General features: G+C 40.2%; 1 protein-coding gene across 2 annotated transcripts; it reads right to left on the bottom strand.

Moving 5' to 3' along the window:
- Positions 1 to 22,365: 22,365 nt before the first annotated feature.
- On the bottom strand, positions 22,366 to 24,891 carry LOC148015282 (protein CHLORORESPIRATORY REDUCTION 7, chloroplastic-like). Of its 2 annotated transcripts, none has more exons than XM_087665805.1 (2): positions 24,611 to 24,891; positions 22,366 to 23,104 (listed from the first exon to the last, which is right to left on the bottom strand). In XM_087665805.1, the coding sequence occupies exons 1-2, from the start codon at positions 24,833 to 24,835 to the stop codon at positions 22,835 to 22,837; spliced, it is 495 nt and encodes a 164-aa protein (XP_087521931.1). In that variant the 5' UTR covers positions 24,836 to 24,891; the 3' UTR covers positions 22,366 to 22,834. The 2 variants fall into 2 exon arrangements, with proteins under 2 accessions (XP_087521931.1, XP_087521932.1); XM_087665806.1 differs by lacking the exon at positions 22,366 to 23,104 and adding an exon at positions 23,137 to 23,644.
- Positions 24,892 to 26,706: the final 1,815 nt, after the last annotated feature.

The following is a 26,706-nucleotide window of genomic DNA, read 5'->3' on the forward strand; positions in this document are numbered from 1 at the left end:
GTACTTTATGTGGATGATATGTTGATAGCAGGGAAAGCTCATGATGAGTTGGATGCTCTTAAATCTCAATTGAAGAAGAGCTTTGAGATGAAAGATTTGGAATAGGCCTCTCACATTCTTGGTATGTGCATTAAGTGCAACAGGCATCATGAACTACTCTACCTCTCACAGAGGGAGTGCATTCATAAAGTCCTTGAGTGTTTTCGCATGCAGGACATGAAGCCTATTGGTTGTCCATTACCTTCTTATGTGAAGGTTTCACAGGCTAATTGTCCCCACAGACAGATGAGTAGAGGGCTGAGATGGCCAAGATCCCTTATGCATCAGCAGGCAATTTGATGTATGCCATGATAGCCACTCGTCCAGATATTACCTTTGCAATTGGTATTGTGGCACGCTATATGGCTACACCTGGAAAGAAGCATTGGGATGCCATGAAGGGTATCATGAGATACCTAAAGGGCACAACAAATATTTGTATTTGCTATGGCAACCAGGATACATGAGTTGTGGGGTACACAGACTCTGATTATGCAAGACATGCAAATAGTAGGAATTCCACTTTTAGCTATGTATTCACCTATGTTGGAAGTGCTGTCTCTAGGATGTCCAGGGTTCAGAAGTGTACGGCTCTATCTACCATTGAGGCCGAGTATGTTGCAGCCATCGAGACCTGCAAGGAGGCAATATGGTTAGGCCATTTGGTTCATGACATTGAGATTGATGCTATACCTACATTGTATTCTGATCCTATTAGTGCTATTCAGCTAGCTAAGAATCCGATCTTCCATGCGAAGACGAAACACATTGAGGTGAGGTATCAATTCGTACGTGGGGTCGTGGAGGACATCTGTTGACCTTGTCAAGATCTCCACTAACAAAAATCCTACATATCTACTCACGAAAAGCCTCACTACTGAGCGCTTTTCCTTCCTCAGGAGATTGATGGGCATTGGATGAGATGACGTTTTTCCTCATCCTATTATGCATGTGTACATTGTGTTGTCTTTTCTTTTTCTTTTCACTTCTCACTGGGGCAGATTTGCCTTTAAGTGGGAGGTTATTGGGGGTAAAGCTGCCTCTGCCTAGTTTCTCATGTATTACTACACTGACAGTACCCGCCACTGCACACATCAGGTAGCACGCGCCCATCACCGTCACTTTATTCTTTATTCTTTTAGTGAGAGTTTGAATAAAGGAAGGCCCGGTCACATATTGTGACAGTTGGAGTTCCCATTTGTGTCTCTCTCTCTTCTTGCTCTTGCTCTCCGCCATAGCTCACTTCAAAGCAAGCTTCAATCCTTCTCACCTTTCAAGAACTAAACTCTCCACCATGATCTACTCGTACGCCATGAACTTGGGAAGTAGTATGTGTCTTCACAAACACCTTCTTAGAAATAGGAGTATACCTTGCTCTTATACTTCAAAAAATAAGGCCACACATAATGATTAAAGTCATCTTCAATTAGCATTATATACTTGGCCTTTCCAAAGGAGACCATGCCTCTAGGGTTGCAAAGGTCGGTGTGAACCAACTCAAGTGGGGTAGAAATCCTCCTAATGGAAGCCTAGGGATGTGGTTACCTATGTTGCTTGCCCCTCAAATAGCTAGGGCACAATGTGTGAATAGGAGGGAAGTTAAGAAGCCCCTCCACCATCTTCTTCTAAGAAGCCTATTGTATAGCGTCAAAATTGAGATGGCCATAATGAGCATGCCAAAGCAGCCCAAGCTCATCGGGAGACCTCATGGCTAAGGCTCTGAGCATATAAATCCCACCCTCTTGGAATCCTGTCCAAAGAATGGCACCTATAGAAGTATCCTCCACTGTCACCACATCCTATGTAAATCACGTGGATAGCAAGCCATGTAAGACCATGAATAGTCAAGAGGCTAAAACCTAAATCCGATACATAGAGAGCTTTGGCATTGAAGAATGTTGCCTATTTGGCAACAAAGGAATAGTCTCCACTCCTTGAATAGGAACAATAGAGTTGTCACCAATGGTGATTGTGCCCCCTCTAGTACTTAGATCTTGAAGCCAATCATGTCTATAGGTCATGTGAGAAGAGGCCCCGCTTTGAATGAGCCAAGGCTTCTCCTGAGCAAAAGAAGTAAGAGTTGTATCCTCCTCGATAAATACATGCACAAAGATAGACTTTATTGTCACCAGTACAGCCTTCGAATCCTTCTCTTTTGGTTTTAAATGGGGATACATTTGCTATTACTTCTCTTTGGGATGAGTGCCCTACCCATAGTGTGGGAACTTGGGCTTCTTCTCATTCATCTTATCCTTCTTGTCCTCCTACTTCTTGTCCTTGGCATGTGCCTTCTTCTTCTTTCCTCCACCTATACCTTGTTGAGATATCGAGCTCCACTCGTGATATGCCAGGGTGACCGTTGTGCATTTATGTCACCGACTTGCCAGTTGTAGATGCGATTGGTACACCGCCCATGAATAATAGCTACATGATAGCTATCCTTATCTACTCTAGTTCGTGGCTCAGTTAGTATGCCACCTTAGTTAGTTGAGTTTGGTTTGAGACCCATATATAGGGTTCTTCTATTTCTTTGTATGAGAGTTCTTTTGGCTTTCACAACTAAGAAGAGGAAAAAGCCTCCACCCTTGTGTGTATTCCCCCATTGTGCAAGCAAGAAAGCTACAAGTGAGACTCCTTCCTTCTCTCCCACAATCTTGACATGGTATCAGAGCCTTGTTCGTGGTAAGGAGCTCAAGAAAGCAAGCCAAACTCGCGGTGTTCTGGTAAGAGGAGCAGTGGTGCTTTCATTTTCTGTTTTGGGAGCAGATCTCTGCAGGTAGCACAGCCGAAAATTGCAAGAGTGCATTGTCTCAGGTTGAGACGCCCTTCGCGGCGAAGCAAGAGGGCAGTATATGCTGTGGGAGAGGGCTTTAGCCCTAGGCGACCTTGTTTTTTTTATTTGAGGCCATTTCGGGGCCTGTTTTGGAGGCGGAATTTTTCTGCACGCACTCAGGAAAAGGCCCTGTTTTATGCTGTGCGACCACTGTTCTACAGGTCGGTGAAAAGTTATTGTAGAAATTGCATCGTATGCTTGTGCATAGAGACATTGGGAGTTTCAGAATCATCCTTGGTTCTTGTTTATGCAAAATCGTCACTAGGAAGTGACTGTGTGGTCAAATACCACTTTCGCCAGTTTTGCAAATTTGCCCTTGTGAGGGTGAAGCTGAGTTTTTGCAATGACAGAATTTTTCGCAGTGTTCTATAATGGCGTCTGATTCTCTTTCACAGATTGTAAATGAAAAGCTTGACAAGAACAACTTCCAGGCATGGAAGTTTAGAATGACGAATTTCCTTATGGAAAAAGGATATTGGAAATTTGTTGCAGGAAATGAAGAAGAACCAGTTCTTCCTGATGTTCCCAATTAACAGCAAATGCAGGCATTCAAAGCATGGCATGAGAGAGCCAGGAAAGTTATGTACTGGCTGTCTATCAGCATTTCAGACTCTATGATTGTGCATATTCAGGATGCAAGTACGCCAAAGGAGGCATGGGATACTCTGTCAAAGATGTATAGCACAAATACGCAAGCCAGGAAAATGCAGCTCAATCAAGAGTTGCACAATGTGCAAAGAGAAAATATGAGCATCAATGACTACCACATGAAGGTGAAGAAGATTGCAAATGCACTTGCTTCCATTGGGTCGCCAGTGGAAGATGATGATTTAGTTTCTGTGACCTTGAATGGTCTAGGAAAGGATTATGCACAGTTTCGGACATCCATTTCAGTTCGTGAAAGATTTCCTGATTTTGAGGAGTTGATTGCTCTTCTAATTTCTGAGGAGCAGAGAAATGGTGGTGCATCTTCTTCAGGAGGAACTTCAAAAGAAACTGTCTTCTACTCAAATGTTGGAAGAGGTAGAGGCAGAGGTAGAGGAGGCCGATTTGGAGGCCGTGGTAGAAATCAGAATATGCAGCAAACTCAAGAAAACCAGTCCTATGGAGGAGGACGTGGTAACTCTAGAGGCAGGGAGAGCCAAAGAGGTCGTGGTGGATGGCAAAGAGGCCAAATTGCAAACAGTAATGTTGAATGCTACTATTGTGGTAAAATGGGTCATATGGCTAAAGACTGCTATAAAAAGTAGAATGATATCATGAATGGAAAACTGCAACAAGGAAATTATGCATCTTCTAGTAGACAGGGTGATGACAGAAATGAGCATTTGTTTATGGTGCAGCACATGAACAATTCTGTGACAAGTGCAGAAGAAAGCAACGATGTGTGGTATGTTGACTCAGGTGCATCAAACCACATGACAGGTCATGCAGAATGGATGGAGGATGCAAGGAAAATGAAAAAACCAGGATTTGTGGAGACTGGTGATGATACTGCACATCCTATTGTGCAGATTGGAAAAATTCATTTGTCTATGCAGGATGGGAAAAAGAAATACCTGTCCGATGTATTTCATGTCCCGAATATCACCAAGAATCTGGTTTCTATTGGTCAAATGGTTGAGCAGGGCTTGCAGGTCAGATTTAATCCTCATGGATGCTTTGTTGAGGATATGAAAAATAAAGGTCGCTTGATAGCAAAAGGAAAGAAGAAGGGCAAAATGTTTACGTTGGATGCAGATATGTCTGAATTGAGTCCAGCAATGTTTGCACATGGGACCGTGTAGTTGCAGATATTGATATCTGGCATAAACGCATTGGTCATGTTAATGTACAACGACTTAAATCAATGCAGGCCCAAAATATTGTTGCAGGATTGCCTAGATTCAAGGTTGCAGAAATGCATAAGGTATGTGAAGCCTGTCAGTTTGGAAAACAGGCAAGGAAACCATTTCCTAGACATGTTCAAGAGAGTAAGAAGCCATTGGAATTAATCCACTCTGATGTGTGGACTACTAAAGCTGCATCTCTTGGAGGCTGTCATTATTTTGTTACTTTTATTGATGACTATAGTAGAAAAGTTTGGGTGTATTTTATGAAAAAGAAAAGTGAAGTTTTTGGGCATTTCAAAACTCTTAAAGCTATGGTTGAAAAAGAAACAGGCTTGCAAATAAAATGCCTAAGGTCAGATGGAGGGGGAGAATACCTCTCAAATGAGTTTGCAAGGTTCTTGCAGGAGCATGGCATAAAGCAGCAATATTCATGCAGTCATACCCCACAGCAAAATGGAATTGCAAAAAGAAAAAACAGACATATTGGAGAGGTGTCTCGTGCCATGCTCAATGAAAAAGACCTGCCAGATTTTTATTGGGCTGAAGCAGTTGCTACAGCAGTCTACATAATGAACAGGACTCCCACTGCAACAATACATGGAATGACTCCAGAGGAGAGGTATACTGGTAGGAAACCAGATATTTCTCATTTGAAAATTTTTGGTTGCATTGCCTATGTACATGTGCCAGATGAGTTGAGATCCAAGTTGGATCCAAAAGCTGAGAAGTGCATCTTTATTGGTTACTCTCTGCAGCAAAAAGGGTATAGATGCTATAACCCTTCTACTCGTAAGTTTACAGTGAGCAGAGATGTTGTTTTTGATGAGATGAGTAGCTGGTATAAACCAGTAAATGTGATTGATGATGTAGATGCACAAAATGGTAATGCTGCACAGAATTCACAACAGTAGTCACAAAATATTAGTGGACCTGGAGTGTCCTCTAGCAGTGGTTCACATTCTTCGCCATGGACAGGCAGATTGAGATCAGGGGAATCTTCTCAAAGTAATGCAGATAGTGGTATGCAGGAATCACGAAAAGGAAAAGAGAAGGTTGATCAGCCCATGTTTGATGTGAATGCAGGTCACTCTTATGTGGATGGTGAATCCAGTGGCTCAGAACAGAGCATTGATGATGAGTTGGGTATTCCTTCTATTGTTACACCTGGAGTAAGGAAGACCAGGGATGTTTTGAGAGCACATGGGAGTGAACTCACTTTGCGCATGTCTACCAGAGTTAGGTATCCTGTGGATAGGCTGAAATATGATGGATTTACAGCCATTCACTATGCATATATGGTCAAGGTGATAGAGGAACCAGAACCCACTTCTTTTGAGCAAGCCATGGGAAAAGAAAAATGGGAGAAAGCCATGGATGAAGAAATGGATGCCTTGGAAGCAAATGCTACATGGGAATTGGTACCTTTGCCTAAAGATAAGAATGCAATTGGCTGTAAGTGGGTTTATAAGGTGAAGCACAATGCAGATGGTTCTGTGAACAGATACAAGGCAAGATTAGTAGTCAAGGGGTATGCACAAACATATGGCATTGACTATGAAGAGACATTCAGTCCGGTTGCAAGGATGGCAACCGTAAGAGCAGTCATTGCTATGGCTGCATCAAAGGGATGGTCTTTACATCAGATGGATGTAAAGAATGCCTTCTTGCATGGTGATTTGCAAGAAGAGGTCTATATGGAGTAGCCACCAGGTTATGTGCATGATGTTCATCCTGAGTTTGTTTGCAGGTTGAAGAAAGCCTTGTATGGCTTGAAGCAAGCACCTAGAGCATGGTCTGACAAGATAGGACATTATCTTGTCACTATTGGCTTTCAGATTTCCAAGGCAGATTTCTCACTTTATGTGAGAAAAACAGAGAAAGGTATTATGCTACTTGTCATTTATGTTGATGATTTGATTATGACAGGTGACAGTGATGAAGATATCCTTCATGTGAAAATGCTATTGAAGCAGAAGTTTGAGATGAAGGATTTGGGAGAGCTACGTTATTTCTTGGGCATTGAGGTGATTAGATCACTAAGTGGGATACAGCTCTTGCAGAGGCAGTATAGATTGGACATGTTGTCCAAATATGGGATGACAGGCTGTAAGCTTATTTCAGTTCCTTTGGAGCAGAATGTGAAGCTGAGCGCAGATGCAGGTGAGCTTCTGGAAGACCCTACTATGTACAGACGCATAGTAGGAAGCTTGATTTATATGACTATTACCAGGCCAGATTTGAGCTATGCTGTTGGATTGGTAAGTCAGTTTATGCAGGCTCCAAGGAAATCACATTTGGATGCGGCTAGACGCATACTCAGGTATGTGAAGTCCACATTGCAGTATGGACTATTTTATGAGACTGGGGTTCAGATACAGCTGCATGGATACACTGATGCTGATTGGGCCGGTAGTATTTCTGATAGACGATCTACCAGTGGATATGTGTTCTCTTTTGGGAGTGCTGCAGTCACTTGGAGCAGCAAGAAACAGCCTACAGTTGCCTTATCCAGCACAGAGGCTGAGTACAGGGGCGCAGCAATGGCTGCATGTGAGGTAGCTTGGTTGCATAAGCTACTTTATGATATGCATCAGTCTACAGATGGGCCAGTTGTCATTTATTGTGACAACATGAGTAGTATACACTTGGCAAATAACCCAGTCTATCATGCTAGAACAAAGCACATTGAGGTGCATTATCACTATGTGCGGGAGAGGGTTTTACTAGGTCTTATTGATCTAGTTTATGTCAGCACAGAGGATCAGGTAGTTGACATATTCATGAAGGCATTGGGCGCAGAGAAGCTGCGCAAGTTCAGAGACCTGCTTGGTGTGCAGGAATTGGAATTGAGCTCGAGGGGGAGTGTTGAGATATCGAGCTCCACTCGTGATATGCCAGGGTGACCGTTGTGCATTTATGTCACCGACTTGTCAGTTGTAGATGCGGTTGGTACACCGCCCATGAATAATAGCTACATGATAGCTATCCTTATCTACTCTAGTTCGTGGCTCAGTTAGTATGCCACCTTAGTTGAGTTTGGTTTGAGACCCATATATAGGGTTCTTCTATTTCTTTGTATGAGAGTTCTTTTGGCTTTCACAACTAAGAAGAGGAAAACTGTTTTCAGCCTCCACCCTTGTGTGTATTCCCTCATTGTGCAAGCAAGAAAGCTACAAGTGAGACTCCTTCCTTCTCTCCCACAATCTTGACAACCTATAGTAAATGCCTTGGTGGAGCTAGAATCATTGGCCCCAACCTCTCTAAGTCATTCTTCAAGCTTTGAGACAAGTGGTGAAAGCTCCTCCCATATGAGTGTCTCGCAAGTTCTCGATGTGATAATGCTAGTGTAGAAGATATCAAAGCGAGGAGATGGTATAGCTGAGTCAAAGGATCATTGCCATGTCTTTAAAGGATATCATCCGACCAAGGGAGGTAGGCTCACCTCTCATGAGATCTAAGCTGCTCCTTCGCAATGAAAGCTTGCTCTTTTGCAAGAGATCTCTAGACTATGAAGAGAAATAAGAACACAAAGAGAAGCAGAGAGAGAGAAAGAGAGGAAGCAAAACATGAAGGAAGAATATTGCATTGCCTAAAGAAGAATGCTAATACATTGATGATCGAATGATTAGTCCCTGCATGCAACCCAAAGCATCAATAAGGGCACCAGATTAGGTTGATGATGATGGCAGCACCAAGCATGAAGAGTCGGAGTGTGCACCTATAAAGGGAAGATTGAAGATTGAAGAGTGTGTCTTTGCCAAGTGGGAGGGCTAGTTATAAATAGCCATAAATACCCAAATCTAACTGACTTGCACTAGGAGAGGCCATAAATGCTAGCCAACTAGCAATAAATGCTAGTCATTGAAGAATAAAATGCCAAAAAATAAGGGTGACCTCACGATACTACCTAGGCCATAAGAAGGATTTCAACTCGTAGCTATATCCAATATCAAGCCTAGTGGGGGCTCGACAATGAAAATATCTAGGCTAGTTGGAGACTTGACAAGGAAAATGTGAGAAATCAATCAAAAACGTGTCACATGGGATATCCACACCTTCATTTTAGGGTATCATGGAGTGGTCCAACTCATGCGGGGAAGCCAACAATCAATATAGAATGCAACACTAGGTCATGTGGTTCTACAATGATCGTATGGACCACACATGGAATATATGTTTTTCCATTCAACATGCACCACCTAGAGTCCCACAAGTATGGCTAGTGGCCCATAGCACAAATTTGATTGCATAAGAAATCCACAAGCTAGAGAGTGGTGGGCTTGTTTTACAAAATGAAGCATAACAAGTGGATACTAATGAGGGCTCACACAAATATCGGAATGGTGTCTCACAAGCTGCAGGAAAAAAGATAGATTTAGCATTGGCTCTACATGCAAGTGTAAAGGGACACATAGTAGTAAAAGCCTTGAAACATAATCTTTTCAAACTAGAGACACCTAACTCAAGTGTCTTGCAACAAGAGCATTACAATCTCAACATTGTAAAGAATCCAACACGTAATTGTCGAGATTTTATGGATTATGTGATAGAAGGGAAGGTATATTTGGCATGCAAGTACTTGTACTATGTGTACCTTCGAGTGTTTGGAAGGGATGCAAAGTAAACATGTTTATACACGAACCCATGCTTATAGAAGAAACTTGCACCTCATATTTAAAAGTAGATGAACTTTTCCTGTGCCACCCATATAGTGCGAGTAAGAAAACAAAAACTATGCTACTTCTTAGCACAAATGCATTTTAATTTGTTTAGAAAATACAAATATAGTTTATTTGGTTAGTTATGATTAAATTTTTTATACTTTTTTAGTATCATTGTCTCTCTTAGTTTGTGGTATAATAGTATAATTATATATTTAACATAGTTTGAACAATATTTGTTGCCACACTTGTCATAAGACAATGTGATATAAGACTAGGTCTGGACTGCTTTCATAAATTATATTGTATATTTGTGTGTGTGTGCGTGCATACGGTGAGGGAGAGGGAGGGAGAGACAAAGACAAAGACATGGAGAGTTGTTTGTGCAATAGAGAGAATTTTTTACGAGGATAGACACACAATTGATGAGTATTCTATTTATTGTAGCACTCGTCATAATGCAATGTAATACAAATTCTATCGAGTCAGAGTGCTTTGACCAATGATTTGTGTATTCCAAATGTGAGAGAGAGAGAGAGAGAGAGAGAGAGAGAGAGAGAGAGAGAGAGAGAGAGAGAGAGAGAGAGAGAGAGAGAGAGAGGATTGTTTATGCAAGAGAGAGAGCTATTCACATGTAAAGAGAGACATAGAGAATAGGGAGATGGATGATCTATGTTGTACACCGCCCTAAACCACAAACTAGGCCAACCCTATCCTATGTGCAGTCTATGCCTCCTGTAGGTTTTCACTCGATGCCCTAGTGCCACTAGTCAGCTTCGGATTTGGTGGAAAGCAACTCTCTGTAGACTTGTGCAACCACTACTCTGCCTTGTGCCCTAGCCTATAGGGTAAAGGAGCCAATAAAGTAGCACCCTCCGAAAGGAAAACACATCTCACCCCAATTGAGTCACAATTTTACAAGAAAGATGTGGCTTTTTTAGTCACTTAACAATATAATGTGAATTTTTTAAAATTACATATGAGCTCAAACAATTTAGCCATGTCAAATTTTTTGTATTTTAGATTTTGTAAAACCCTAAAGCAATGCATCCTCAAGTGTCATTCTGTTGACCCCTCACTGCCCCTCTTTTATGAATCTTTCGTTTGTAACTAAGGCTACTTGATAAGAATATCAAAATATCCCTTTTTTTTTAGCTCTACATAATATAAATAGTTTGACTATTAAAAAATATTTATGCAACTCACTTGGGGGGAAAAATGGAGGATTGTTAGATGACAATCTATTGGCCCTTTTACACTACTCATTCCTATTGTTGTTAAGGCACCTTGCCCTACAAACACAAATAACAACTCTACCCACCTGTTTCCCTACACATGACCCTACTTTTGCAAGTTGGCATACAAATACACAGAGAGGGAGAGACAAGGAGAGAGAGAGAGAGAGAGAATTTCAATGTCTGTCTCTCTCAGTGCCCACCTTCTTCCTCAGTAGTGGCTAAGCTCTGGTATGCAGAGAAATGGACATCACTTAGCACGAATTGAGATTGCAGCATATAAGTTTCTTGGCAAGTGCAAATATGGAAAATAGATCAACCAATCTGATGGAACACGTGGAATTACTAGGCATGATTACTGCAGGAACATGGGAGGTAGTAAAAGGCTAAACAAACTGCACAGCTTTGTATGCAAGAAGGTTGCTTCTACAGGCAAATAGGCAAAGACCCAGGGCAAACTTGCAGGGCTATTTACCTATATCTGTGTGTCACAACAGGAAGGGGGGAGAGAGAGAGAGAGAGAGAGAGAGAGAGAGAGAGAGAGAGAGAGAGAGAGAGAGAGAGAGAGAGAGAGAGAGAGAGAGAGAGAGAGAGAGAGAGAGAGAGAGCTACACAGCCTAAAGATACAACTATTTTATAACCCTCGTAGTAGGGTGGTTTCCCTCCTTTGCAAGGACAGGGGGACATGTACCAAGGTGAGATGTCTCAACAAGATATGGGTGTGCCTTGCTTGCAGTCCACCAAGTCTTCTTAGTATATATGTGCCAGTGTGAATAGTCTAATGGATGATTATGCAGTGTGAATGAAGGAAAAGCAAGTTCTTTACTGGAAGGTGATCCTGTGGTGGCTTTCATGGGGAGAGAAATAGTATTCCATCAGATTGTTTCCTTCCATGAGAGGGCAGCCATCTTTTATTTTATGGGAAGGACTCCTTTGATTCCCCATATTAGAGCATGGCTACGATCAATGCTATTAAATGATGAGGCATGTCAAATCAATACTTTAGAGCAAGTGTAGGCACCTCTTTTTTACAATGGCCCTAGGGGTTTTTTTGAGATTCTCTTTTGTTCTTTTGATCTTGTGCATGGATCATGCAGTGTATCCCACTATTTCTCCATGGTCAATTGGTTCATGCCATTCCGTAGAGACCCACAAAGGAATTTCATGGTATTCTCAAGCAAGCATGCCCAATTTCAGTGGAAGTGGTTGATTTCCCTTCTCACATATGGCAGCTTGTTCCACTTGTATTAAGATCCCTTGGTCATTTTGGTGGAGTCCTTCTTGGCTTATCAAAATAGAAATAGATTTTCCGAATGGATACAAAATAGCCATGCTTTTGCTCCTTGCATGTTTTGGGATACTGGAAAACCTCGGCCTAATAAAATTTGCTTTGAGTCACTAGGATTGCATACATTGGTTTTGAACTAAAAGGGTGAACTTTTGTAAGTCATTGTTTCAAATGTGGCCAATTGGGCCATTTTGTCTCTAAATGTGATAATGCTCCAGATGTTTTGCATAGTGGCTTAAATCTTGGGGTGAATATGCAAGAGAGTGAATCCCAACCTATGTCACAACAGTCTATTCCTCCCCCTGCACCTCTTGGTTTGCATGGATTTTCTAATGCAGATTTCCTTTAGGCTAGGCTTGCTAGTGAGTTGTGTCATGTCAGTCACATGTCAAGTCTTTAAGGATGCTCCTCAGGTTTCTATGGTTCTCCATACTCTCCAAGAAGCTCATTCGTTTCCTATTCATTTGGCCTTTGATAATATAACACAAACCTTTCAACACAAGGGTAAAGGATTTTACTCTAAACCTCAACCTTAATCATCTTAGTTGCCTGCTATAAGTGGTTGGTAAAGGTGCCTTAGATTCTACTTTGAGGTTTGATGCATGCGGTACGTTGTTACACTCTCGGGATGCATTCTGTATTCAAAAGCATCAGTTTCCTCCTTATGCTTCATTTGCTCAATTACAAAGGATGAATCTTGTGGATGTCATTTGTGGTGAAATGAAGAGATTTCAGGTTGCATATGTAAAAGCAAAAGCAGCCACCTAGTAGTTCTCATTCATGGTGAAATGAAGACTTTAATGTTTGCATGTTTATGGATTAGGCGACTTTTTCTCACTCTGTTATGAATGGTCCAGATTTCAAGCATGGGATGTTATGGTAGCCTTGACTTTGAAACAGGACATGGTCGTGGTTGCATTCTCATAATTGTGGACTCACATACTGATCTCTTTAACATTTGGCAACTTGGGTGAGGCCAGATAGGATATACATTTGCCATAGTGATTTCTTTCTTCTAGCAATGATTGATATGTGGGTGGAAAGGATCATTGTCCCATGGTTTTGGAAATGACTCATCAACCAGTGCATGCCTTCAAGGCTTTACTTGTCCACTTGCCTTTACGTTTTCATTGGTTGAGAGTTATGTGCTTCACCCAAACCTTGCATAGTACTTGTATGTTACAGAAATATAGCACTTCAATAGAAACCAAAATAACTAATCATTCATGTGAATTTTTACAACACAAATGAGGGAAATTTTGCTTCTAAGATAAAATATCTAGAGTGCTCTGCTGATTATTGTGACAATAATTGATTCTAAAGTTATAATCATCAAAACCTATTGAAAATGATAAATATGAGAAAACAATGACTAGATTGTTTGAATCATGAGTCCCTCTTAACCAAGAATAAATATTCAATCACTTGAATTTAATAAACACAAAACACGACAAATTTATCTATAAAATGATTTGCCAAAGATAAGATGGAATCCTTGCCCTATCCTGTGTTTATTGTTGCAAAAACACTTGATTGTAAAATTTCTATTGAATGATCAACTTATCGTGGGCATACAATAATTTATTGCTACATTTTTCACACATGTTCTGTCTAGGAAAATCAACGCATGGCTTATTTTTAGGGATATTATCCCACCAATATGGTATTCAACATGCATTTTCTTCTTGTGTTGAATTGTTGTATTTGCACTCTTTATTGGAACATTATGTCACTATGCAAGAGGTTGGGATACCTCCAAGATTTGATTGCATGCTCTAAATGGCTAAAATGCAGAGTCCAAGCTCTCCAAGAGGAGGAATATGCTAAATTTAAATTGTTGGCTTGTTTGGTGCTTTGCTAGATAACAATTGTAAGTCTCATCACTTCTTTTCTCGTTTACGTTAGAAATATGCCATGAAGAATATTGTGCGATTGATAAATGAGTAGGGTGATATGGTTGTGGAGCCGTCATCTATTATCTGGATGTGCCTTGAATACTATAGATCTTTGTTGGGCCCATAGGAAGTTCTTTTTTATGCTGTTAGTTCTAGCCATTGGTAAATTTGTGACCTGGTTTGATATCAAGTTAAGCTTGAACGGGTGGGCTTGATTGAAGCGGATATTACTGAGGAAGAAGTAAAGAAAGTCCTGTCCCATTTTCCATGCAAGAAAAGCCCCAGTTGGACGGCCTCCCCAATGAGCTATTTTTTGCCAATGTGGAGCAGCTTAAAGACCCACTAACTTGCCTTTGCAAACATGTATGGAGATCCAGATCAATGCCTTCAAATTGGAATATTGCAATTATTTGTTTACTACCCAAGGTTCCTTCCCTATGTACTTTGAAACAATGGAGGCCCATTTTAGTTATGGGTTCCTTGTCCAAAGTCATTGCCAATAGATTGCAAAAAGTGTTTCCACAATTGATTCACCCACATCATATGGCTTTATCAAGGGACGAAACATTTTGCATAATATTTTGAATGTTCAAATGGAGGTTGATTATACCAAAGCCTCTAGTTAGCAAGTTGTTATTATCCACCTAGATATTGAAAAGGCTTTTGATCATGTTAGTTGGTCTTTCATGCGGCAATTGATGACTACCATAGGCTTTGGTCATTGCATGAGTCCCCTTATTGACACTAGGGACTAAGTGGCACATGTTGCGCTCAATGGGGGAGTCATAGATGAGATTGCCTCATCTCATTCTCTTCGCTAAGGATGTCCTCTCAGTCCGCTATTGTTTACATTGGTACTCACTCGATGCTCCCTTTGTTGGATAGGATGGATAATGATGGGAAGATTGTTGGTTTATCTCTTTTGAGTAGTGCATAACTTTTGGGTCAATCGTCGGGAGATGATTCCTTTATATTTCTTAAGACTTGACTAGAGAAATGTGAATCAAGCTATGGCTATTCGATGTTTGTGTTTGGCTTACCCTTAGGCCTTCATATAAATGCTAAAAAATCTACATTGTTTTACGGAGACTGATTTGAAAGTATTGGGTTGGCATGAAGCTAATGTTTCTAAAGCTGATATATTACTTGGGATGGTGATATCCCATTGGTGTGGATGTGCCTCCTACATCATTGCTTGACTGAATGTCCTCCCTTATTTATGACAAGTTTATTTATTGGAAATCTCAAGGCTGGCCTCTTCATGTGCAGCTTAAAGTGGCACAATCTATCATGATTAGTATCATCTCTTATTTTCCACCCTTATTCTCGTGCGCCAAGAAGTCTCTCTTGGAAATTGCATAGCCTCTTTGATTTATATTGTGTAAAAAGAAAGGCAATCATTTGGGTCAAGTGTGGATTTCTTAGCAACATGTTAACGGTTTGGGGGGGGGGGGGGGGGGGGGGGGGGAAGGGGAGTTGCTTTGTTGGATACAAACCTTCATCTAACAACTCTAAGAATGGCACTTTTGCAAGCTCTATGTGTACAGAGTCATCCTTGGATTGATGTTGTGAAATTATTCATCAAAGACTCGTATCTCCCATGGTCGCATGGTTCTCTGAGCATCTTGGTGCCATGTGCTGAATTTAACATGCATGTTAGAAATTTAGAGTCATTTCTACTTACTCATTTGATAGCCTCATGGAAAGAGATTCTTCAGTTTACAGTTTGGCATCCTCCTGATCTCTGACAAGAGGCTAATTTGTTACAGGCAGAGGTGTTGGCCATGTCTAGACTACTTGATTGGCCGGATAAAGATTTACTAGGCTACTTGATTGGTTGAAAAAGATTGATAGTGAGATAAATTCAATAGGATGGCTTGCTTGGGGATACAAACAGTCAGAGATGCCATCATTCTTGGGTAGTCCCACATTTATTCCCTCCATCCCATATGCCACCAATACTTTCAGGTGCCCCAAGGCTATTTCCACATCCGATCAACCTTGCAGGAGCAACTTCAGCAATATAATCCATTGTCTACTTTTCAGCCTACTTTCCCTTGGAAAGACTAGATATTTGTGAAACCTGATGATTTTCAAAAAAGGTTGGCTGATTGAATCTATCACATAAGATGGTAGAGAATAAGAGATGTGTTACTGAGAAACCCAATAAAGTTTGGTGTATTCTGGATAGTAGAGTGAAGTGGTGGGACAGATTCATTTAATTATGGAGGTTGAAGATTCATTATCAATGGAAAGTTTTTATGTGGAGCCTTCTTATAAGAGGACTTCCCACTAGAGATGTACTATGTGCTCGCAAGATCTCACATGATAAATGTATCTATTGTACTGCATGTGATGAGACTTTGCTTTATCTCTTAATCTTCTGCCCTCTAGCTAGACAGATTTGGAGCTTTGTTTCCTACGTGTGGACCTCGGCAACTCAGCAGCAATAGACACCCATCTAGTCTTGGGTCCTGGGCAAGATCCCTTCTTCCTCCACTTTGCAATCAGATCATCTTTCCCTCTTTCGTTTTCTTGGATGGATAGCTCTTTAGCACATTTGGTGCACCCATAATGCCTTCATTTTTTATTCACCCTCAAGCATTTGTGGTCATGTGGCCCATGTTTGAGGATTATTGTTATGGCACATCTCTTCCATGGTTTCAATGGACCTTGTCCTCTCTAATATGGCTACTCCTTGGCTAGATATTGTATGCTCTACTTCTATTGTGTCACCAACTCAATGTTTGTGTGCTAGGTTTTGGTAGTTTTCTGGATTGACATGTGATTGCTAGGATTCCTAGTTGGCTAGAAGGCCTCCTTCATGTGACTTGTCACCTTTCTATTTGGTTGGCACGAAGCCCTAATGCAAATATCTCCATACATGAATATACACTTATTCACGAGAGAGAGAGAGAGAGAGAGAGAGAGAGAGAGAGAGAGAACAAGGTGTTGGTGGTGGTAAAGGGAAGAGAGAGAGAGAGAGAGAGGGAGGGAGGGAGGGAGAGGAAAAGAATCATAGAGACCAAGTTGTTTGCAGGGGGGGGGGAGAGACATAGAGAGTGAAGGTGGTCGTGGAGCTAGCGATGGTGGTTGAAGTGGAAGTGGAGGTGGTTACAATCAACGGTAGAATAAGTGAACTATGTGGAACAATAATAAAGGGGTTGCCAAAAAAGTCTCTCAAAAGCTCACTCAAAAAGATTGCTTCTTGCCCTTCTGTTGAAGCCTGCCTTCTTAAACAATATCCTTGAGGAGAAAATTTATGTTTCATAGCCTCCGAGTTTTCTTGTGCAAGGGAAGGGGGATCATCTCTACAAATTACAAAGGCCCTCTATGGCCTGAAGCAAGCTCTTAGGACTTGGTACCAAAAGATTGATTAATTCTTCTTACAAAGTGGCTTCCATCGATCAAATCATGACTCCAATCTTTAGTACAATGTTGTGGATGATAGGTGTGTTTTAGTCATCTTGAATATGGATGACTTGATTATAAGTGTGTTTTAGTCATCTTGAATATGGATTACTTGATTATCTTGGAAAGTAACACATAGGAGGTTCATTGAACTCCCCAGATCTTGGGACAGGAGTTTGACATGATAGACCTTGAGATCCCTCGTTTCTTCCTTGGTTTGGAGATCTATTAGATGGCATAGGGCATCTTCATCTTCCAGCACATGTACATCTATAAGCTTCTTTTGAAGATTTGTGTAGCCAAGTGTTGGCCTATTTCTTGCCCCATGGACCCTAAGTCCAAGTTGATTATTACAAGTATTGGGGGTAAGGTGCATACACATAACCATCTACATTTACTCACTGTACATTGTATCTACACACATATACATTGCATGTGGTAGGTGCCCATCATTGTCACTTTATTCTTTATTATTTTAGTGACTATTGAATAAGGGAAGGCTGGTTACACATTATGACTATTGAAGTTCATGCATACGATGTCTCTCTCTCTTGCTCTCTTGCTCCATTCGCCATAGCTCTTGCTTCCACTTGTGTGTTTCCACTTGAGCTCTACCTTTCAATTGGTATCGAAGCTTGAGCTCGAGAAGCTTAATTGATGTCAGCTATTATTTCTTCCTCTTGAGGTATGCATTGAGTCTTTCCTTTTCCCAACTTGTTCCAACTTGCTCTCGACTTGTCAAGGAGCTTTCCAGGGCTTACCTGAGCCTCCTTGAGTACCTATTGACTAGAATAGTCATTCTAGTCATCCTATCCATTTTGAGTGGATACAAAGCATATTATAGAAGTCATGGATAGCACTTTTATAGTTTGGCCATAACTTTTACATGCAATATTGAATTCAGATATTATAGAGCTAGAAACAAAGAGCGCGACAAGAGCTACAGATATAAGCACTCATAGAGTTGATTATGTGCAGTTTTCAATTTTCTATTTTACACAAAATAGAATAATTTTAGTTTGGACAATAAGTATTTGATTGGTTTATGTTTTACTAATGCTTATGGAAAATATTTGCAATGCACAGATGATACACTAATGCTTCGAAAAGGCTTTTTGACTTATTAGAGCTTGATTAGCTTAGTCATTAAAGTGTTTATTACTATAATAATAGTTCGGGCAACAAGCATATAATAGTGAGCTTCATTCTTGAATGCCTATTGTACCTACATGATAATTTGGATATACTACATGTCTACACTGATGTCTATAGCATTGATGTGTGAGTCCGAATATGGTTATGACATACTTTGGCTAGTCAATTGCTTTGAGCTTCTGTGCTTACTCACAAGTATTGAAGCTTTATTGAATACTTATGCTCCCGGATGTATTTGTAATGTGCTTGGGCTTTCTAGATGCTTTGAGGTATATATCTTGAGCTTTTCTTACTCACTTTGCATTCTGGATTCGCTTCTAGTGAAAAACGCTTGTACTTACTTGGCAGAGCTTGTCTCTTTGAGATAGTTGAACTCTTATATACTCTCTTGTATGCTATTGGACATAGTTCCCTCTGCTTGTGGGTTGATTTAATTTCGTATGCTTTGGACACCAATACATATCTCTCGCTAGTTTGTAGGTGATGTATACACGCATATTGGTTATGGATTGAGCATCGTTGCTCTTTGCTCAGTCAATTGTGCATTTGACTGATCTCAGCAATTGCTCTTGAGATCTTCTATATGCATGATATATATGCTTATGGGATATATGGTTTACTAACACTTTGAGTTCATGACAGTCTTTGGTACCGATAGTCTATGCTCAGTCTCACTGTTGCTAGTTGTATTCTTTATATCTCGATTGCTACCTAAATGTCCCTGGCAATGAAAGCTTACTTTATTGGCTGTTTGCCCACATTTGGATTGACATATACTACTGCCTTTATTTCAACATTACTGTAATTACAGTTTTCAACACCCTTTTGGAAAGCATAGCTTTTACTTTAGCACTCTTTTTATTGCAGTTTATGGACAACTCTAGTCTCATTTATTCCCACCCTCTTGCATCAATTTTGGAACTGTTTTAGTGACGTTACAGCAACCCATCCTCTTATCATTTGCAGACATTTACAATCATTATGGCTGGTTCATTAGTAGATAGTGCTATTTTCAACATTGAAAAGCATGATAGTAATAACTTCCAATATTAGAATACATAGATATGGCAAGTCCTAGTGCAAAAGAGGTAGGTTAAGCAATTGAAGTTAGAGCACATAAAGCCTGAGCTTTATGATGCAGATGATGGGTAGCACTTGATGAGCTATGCAAATCCACTATCATTCTATCATTATCAAAGCAAGTGCTAAGGGTGGTGCTTGTGCATTATGAAAAAAAATTGTGATATTTATGACAAACAAAGTCCTGCATCTCAATTATACTGGTTGAAGAAGCTTGTGGACCTTTGCATAGTATGAAGGATTGTATGACTATGTCTACTCATTTGAATGAGTTTCATTCTATCTTCAACTAGCTTGTATCATAGGTCGTTTGCTTTAAAGATAATATCAAGACTTTATTCTTATTACACTATCCGAGTCATGGAACACATTTTGTATTGCTATGAGTGCTCATTTCCGTAAGGGTGGATTTACATGTAATGACATAAGGAGTGATCTACTCACAGAAGAGGTAAACAAGAAGAATATTGATGCAACCCGCACCTCTCATGCATTGACTATTAGAGACATAAATGGTAGTAATGGCAATAATAACCGTGGTAGAGACTTGTAGCCCGATAGGGCCAATCCTCAATCTTGTGGATAATCTCACAATAAGTCCTACAAACGTAAGTTCACTTTGGCATATCATTATTGTGGGAAGCAAGGTCATATCATGCTGCAGTGCCATAAAATATGCAATGATAGGTGCAATGATAGGTGCAATGAAAGACAAGGGGTAAGCGTAACCTAATGCAAAATCTAATGATTACAACGTTATTCTTAGTAAGTCCAACATGAAGATTAAATAGATAAACATAGTATAACCTAAGTCTAATAATGACTATATTTTAACTACTTTCTCTTGATGCTACTTAGTTAACTGATGCTTCATCTACTTACTCTCAGTGTTGGCTACTTGATTCGAGGACTTCTTTCCAAATTTCGTCACATCAAGATTGGTTTCATATCTACCGTAGCATTATAGGATCTATGAGACTCGAAAATGACAATGCATTGGATATCATTGGCATTGGGAATGTTAGACTACACTTTACTTTAGTTAGCACTTTTGTTTTACATAATGTATGTCATGTACTGGCTTTGACTAAAAGCCTACTCTCTATTAGACAATTGGATAATGCAAGATATCGTGTCTCTTTTGGTGATTCTACATGAAAGATTAATCATGTTTGCCTTGTTTTTGCTCAAGATGCCAAGGCTAGCAACCTCTATTTTTTATTTGTATCTAGGTTTATTGATCATGTATTGGTTGTTGCCGATTTACCACATGTATCTTTATGGCATCGTCGCCTTGGCATGTCTTTGAAAAAAATGAAAGTACTTGCTTGTTTGCAATATCTTCCACCTCTTGATTAGTCACACTTTGATTTATGTGATCATTGTCTTTATGACAAGCATACACATAACACTCATAAACAATCTAGCTCTACACACATGGATGAGCCTCTAGCTCTTATGCATTCTGATGTATGCCATCCTATGGTCTGTCAATCATTGGGTGGCACAAAATACTTTGTGACATTTATTGGCGATTATTCACGTAAGAGCTAACTTATCCTATTAAGCAAAAATCAAATGCTCTAACTATATTTATGTGCTTTGTTGCTCTTGTTGAGACCTAGACTATGTATAAGCTGAAATGCCTAAGGTCCAACAATGGGGGTGAATATATCTCTAAGACATTTGAGCGATTTTGCGATGAACAATATATTAAGCCTTAGTTGACTACTTCGTACACCCCACCTCAAACCAATATTACAAAGTATATAAACGGGACTATTCAAGAAAGAGTATATAGTATGTTTATTAAGTAAGTACCACAACACTTTTGGGCTAGCACAGTTACTACTATCGTGCATCTCATTCATAGATCCCATGCATTGCTCTTGGTTGTCAGGTTGCAAAGGAGAGACGATCTAAGAAACCTCCATCATATGCTCGTTTTAGGATCTTTGAATATAAGGCTATCTACTATGTTCCCAAGGACAAGCACAACAAGCTAGATCCAAAATCTGTAAAATGCATCTTTTTTAAATATGATGATTGCAAGTGAGATGGACTATCACCTTTGGGATCCACAAACTCAAAAGGTTGGATTGTTACTATGGACACCTTGGATTGCCTCTTATATTTAGATACACATTCCAAGTGACTTCACAATAAGGTAAATAGTGTGAAGTTAGATTACCATTGGTTTGCATATCATTTTGAAGTTACGTTTCATAAATGATATTGCAAAATTGTAAAGTTGACAAAAGGCCCCTCACATTGAGAGCTCATAATGCCATGGGTTTAAGAGTTCTAAAAGCAAGCTAGTATATTTGATGATCAAAAGATGTTTACAAACATTTGTGGAGTTACAAAAGCTAAAAGAAAATACTCTCCAAGTCCACACTAGATGCACAAAGTTTATCAATAAGAGTTTATTTAATATAATCATCGAGAGAGAATGCAAAAAAGTCATTAAAACAACTTTGTCTCTAATTCTTGCAAGTGATGATGCCTAGGAATCAATATTAGTTTGAAAGTGCAAAAGTTGTATACTATGAGTTATAATGGAACAATCAGTTTTCATGTACTTAAAAAAGATTGTTACAACGCATGCCATAGTGGTGTGCAAATAATTTTGTTGGTTATAGAAAGAAGAAAATGTAGATGAGATTTACATTAACTACTTGATCTTTTCCACTTTAGAGATGGAAACATTCCCTTTCATGTACACTAATTTGAGGAATGGAAAGTAACCTTGCTACAACAATAAGTAGGTCACAAACTAGAAAGGAAATAGCTATAATGAAATATTCATTCTAAGTCCAAAGAGGCAACAAGTAATTTGTTCAAGAACCAATAACAAAACAAGGAACGCTAGATTGAACTACCTCTCTCTACCTAAGCTAGAATTGTATAATGACTTTGTGGACGTTGAGGCTCAATTCAATGGATCGATAAGACAAAATTCTATAATTTGGCAATAGTTATAACAGCATTACATTACATTGTCTCTTAAAGAGTCCCAATGAAGGAGGAGAATCATTTCCTTACATCTAGCCACAAGTCAGAGCTATGAGAAGGCAAGTTACAGCTTTACCAATGGTCGGGGCTCGAAGTATGCAGGAGATAAAGGCAAGTTGTAGCTTTACAAGTAGGAGGAGTCTCAAATATATCTGAGACGTACAAATATCCATCACATACAACCAAGGAGCACCTCATAGATCAGGAAAATCAACACATGTAAGAGCGGTTCCTGTGAGTTCAGGAAACAACTCTCAGGAGACGACTCCTAGGACGAGAGAGAGAGAGAGAGAGCCTTTGTGTAATCTCTATCAACTGACAATGTATCCAGAGCATAAGAACAAAAGAAAATATAGCGCAAGTTCACCTCAATGACTCGATCTAACCTATCTACTCTACTTGAACCTCAAACCACTGAACCGTGCCTGATCGGTCATTCACTTCAAGTTCACAGGCAGATTCAACAAGGTATGTAACAGCATCATCAAGCTCACTGTACCTGGCTAAATCAGAGGGCAAATTACTATCAGGCCAGGTTTCAAGCCACCTTCTCAATCTAGCCCGAAGCTCCTCTAAAGAAAGAAATATTTCCTCTTGTCCTGGCTCAATGTACACATAATCTCCACTTGAATTATAGTGTGCCGATCTTGATCCCAGCGGCTGCACTACAAAAGCAACCTTTGTATGAGTGAGCTTTCAATTGGTACTATGTATGCATTTCAGCATTGCTTAAGCTTCCAAGGAATACCAGCCCGTAGATCTTAAAAAATATCTTAACCTGGGTTTTACTAAAAACAACATTGGCAAAGACCAATTTCGATCGGAAATGACCAAAAAAACCAACTTCAACGAGACATACGGGAACTGCATTATCTCTCACAGTTTTGATGGTAGTGGCTGAAAAAAATTCCACCATTCATTGTGCAGTTTCAGACAAAGTTGCCTTTTTCATTTCCAAGCATGCAAACATAGCTCACAAGGCAAGTAAACTTGGCAGAATGATTTACAAAATCAAGGGTCTAGCTGAAAACTGGCTGCCATCAACAGAACCACTGCGATGGTGACAGATAAGCCAACTATCAGAAAAGCTTCCACTACATTTGGCGTTGTGATTCCAGGCAACAGCACACTGCCATACTTGATAACAGCAGCACCCACAAGACTTCCTAAAGTAAGCTTCATTATGTAGCCAACATCCTCCTGATAAAAGACAAAGCAGAGTCTGAAAAACAACACGGATGGATGATAGCAGAAGCAAATAAAATGCGTTGTCTGATAAAACATTATGGGAAAAACACTGGTCATATCATACAATGCATTTCTTGGGGCGACCGAGTTGGGAATTCGTACAATCACTCAAACATGAGGCTTTTGTAATGGAGGGCCAGAGAAGTAGCTATAATCAAACAGAGGTCTATTTCAAAAGCGAAGGCAGACAATCAGAACTTGCTCCTTTGGCTTTAAAATGTTGATCTAATAGAACTCTAAAATCACACCACAGGAATTTGCATTGGATGTATACTTCACTCTTTCAGACAATCGACCTCGGTAATTTGCAAGGTTTTTCCCAGATGTTGCAAAACAAGCCGTTTTTGAGAAGTTTGACATCGAACCAGCAGGCTACATTCCCATTGAATGTAAACACTCGAAAAACCGCCAATCTCAGAAGATTTAAGCAATTCCCTATATGTTACACAGTTACCTACTAGAACTTTAACATCGAACCAGGGGTAATGTCATTATCCATTCTCCTCTGTCGTACAAAACCCTTCAATGTCGATGATTTGCCTAAGTTTTGCAGGCTCTCTTGCGATGAAGAGATTGCAGGTCTTTTTGTGATAAACAGACCTTTGAATTCGCCTACATTTCAAAGCGTCTCTTGTGGTAAACAGATTGCAGATCCTTTCATAATGAGCAAAGCCTCTAGTAAGACAGATTCTCTCTAAAATTACATGGCGTTTCTATTATTATGATAGACAGAGCTCCTAGTAACAGAGATCCTCCCTAAAACTTCAAGGCTTTTCTCGGAGTTCGACAACAAAGAGAGCCAGCACAGGTACAACATTTGGAAGGAAGAATGCAAAAGACAGAGAAAGGGGACTTGGAGAAGGCGAAAGAGACGCATATTAACAAATATAAGAATTGACAACAACAGACAGAGCAAACCGGGGGTAGAAGACCAGGCGAAGAAGGAGATTTCCGGGACCAGCTTCCCGGCTCGGTGCGTCTTCTGTCGCTGTCTCCCTGGGACGACAGTTCAGCACGGCAGTTAAGCAGAGAAGCCGCAGGCTTATGGCAGATAAGCTGCCTTGTAGTCGCCACAGGAAAAGAAGATTGAGTCAGACTGAACACAGTCCCGGACACCACCATAGCCATGGCAGTGCTGCCCATTCTCTTTGTTGTCGAGCTATGCCTCTCTAGGTCGCTTTACACCATTGCTTGGGCCAGAATTCTAAACAAGAGTGATAATATAAAAATTGACTAATATTATCATTGTTATGTTAACCAGGTGATTAGAGAGGTTTAATGAGCATCTCAGTGGGAAACTAATTATATTTAAATATAAAGGCAAAGGATTTAAAACACTTATTTCTAACATATTTTATGTATGTACTGTTATAGTGCCATAGGTGCTTACAAGCCATCACTACAAGGATTCAAGCCTATAGCGACGGCAGGTAGCGGCGTCGCTATTTTTTGTGTCGCAAAAAATAGCGACGCTCCACAAGGAAAAAAAACAAGTCGAAACCGAGCGCGGGTTTATTTCGTGTTTTTGCATCTACTGTTTTGAGAGCGAGAGCGATCGTCGTGAGAGAGGGAGAGGAAGAAGGCTTGCCGCCGCCGCCGCCGTCGTTGTTCGCGAAGGAGAGGAGCCTTCATCGCGAAGAGGAGCCGCCCCACAGTCACCATATCTCATCGGTGAGTCTATTCTCTCCTTCTTTTGCTTGTTTAGGGTTTAAATCACTTTCTCTTTTGCTTGTTTAGGAGAGGAAATGAGAGGGGGAGGAAATGAGAGAGGGATAGAAAGAGAAAGAGAGGGAGAGGGAGAGGGAGGGAGAGTGCATTCTCTCTCTCCCTCTCCCTTTTGCTTTTGGAGAGTGTTAGGATATATTGTGAGAGGGAGAGGAAATGAGAGAGAAAGAGAAGGAGAGAGAGAGGGAGGGGGAGGGAGGGAGAGGGAGGAAATGGAAGAGGTTGTGGGTAAAACTCTCTATTCACTTTTTTGAAGTGTTCAAATTAACATAGGATGCATGTATAGATCATTCTTGCGTGTGCAAACTTGAGAGCTCTATTCTCTCTCCTTGTATCCTATCTTCTTATGCTTCACATTGAGGGCGAGGGTGAGGGTGAGGGTGAGGGAGAGTGAGAGAGGAATTAAGTGAGGAACTAGAGAGTGAAGCTTCTCTCCTATCTTGCATTCTTCTCTTCTTCCCCTTCTTCTACAATTTGGAGGGTGAGAGAGGTGGAGTTGAGATGAGGTTGGGATATCCCTCTTTCTTTTCTATGCTTCCTTCTTTGTTGGAGTACTTGAGGAATGGATGGATTGCAAAATGGAGTGGCGTAACCAATTGAGGGAGCCATACTTGGATTGTGAGGCTGAATTGATTTGAGATGATGATTTGATTGGTTGAGTATATTAGAGTAGATAGAAATCAACAACTCAATTTTTTATAAAAAAACTCTCTAATCATTTGTAGTAGAGATTCGAATTGCATTGATTGATGATTGCTATGGAGGATTAGTTATGTCCAACATTTATCAATTGCATTAGGAAAGAAATTAGTTATGTCTACTGTTATGTCTAATGATTGCTATGGAGGATTAGTTATGTCTAATGTTTATCAATTGTATTAGGAAAAAAATTAATGAATTTTTTTTGCTTATGACATGAAATTGGTTCTCTAGATAAAACACCCTATGGGTTGCATTCAAATTGAACTCACAATGTAACTCATCTAAATGCAACTCATTGGAGAGTGTTAGGAGCATTTAAATGGAAGACCTCTTGAGTGAAAGCTAGCAGGAAGAGAGGGAGATATTTTCCAAATAAAACATTTAAGGAAGAAAATGAAATGAGAGAGGGAGAGGAGAGAGAAAAAATGAGAGAGAGAGAGGAGAGAGAAAAGGAAATGAGAGAGGGCACTAAGGCTCAATACATAACCTAGAAGCATATAAATACCACTGACAACACTATGACAGATATAAGTACTAGATCCAAGACAAAACATCAAACCATCCTACGATAGGGGTACTGCATCCAA

The sequence above is a fragment of the Lygodium microphyllum genome, chromosome 24 (assembly GCF_053477565.2).
Source record: "Lygodium microphyllum isolate KBCC chromosome 24, Lygodium_microphyllum_v1.1.10, whole genome shotgun sequence".
NCBI lineage: Eukaryota > Viridiplantae > Streptophyta > Polypodiopsida > Schizaeales > Lygodiaceae > Lygodium > Lygodium microphyllum.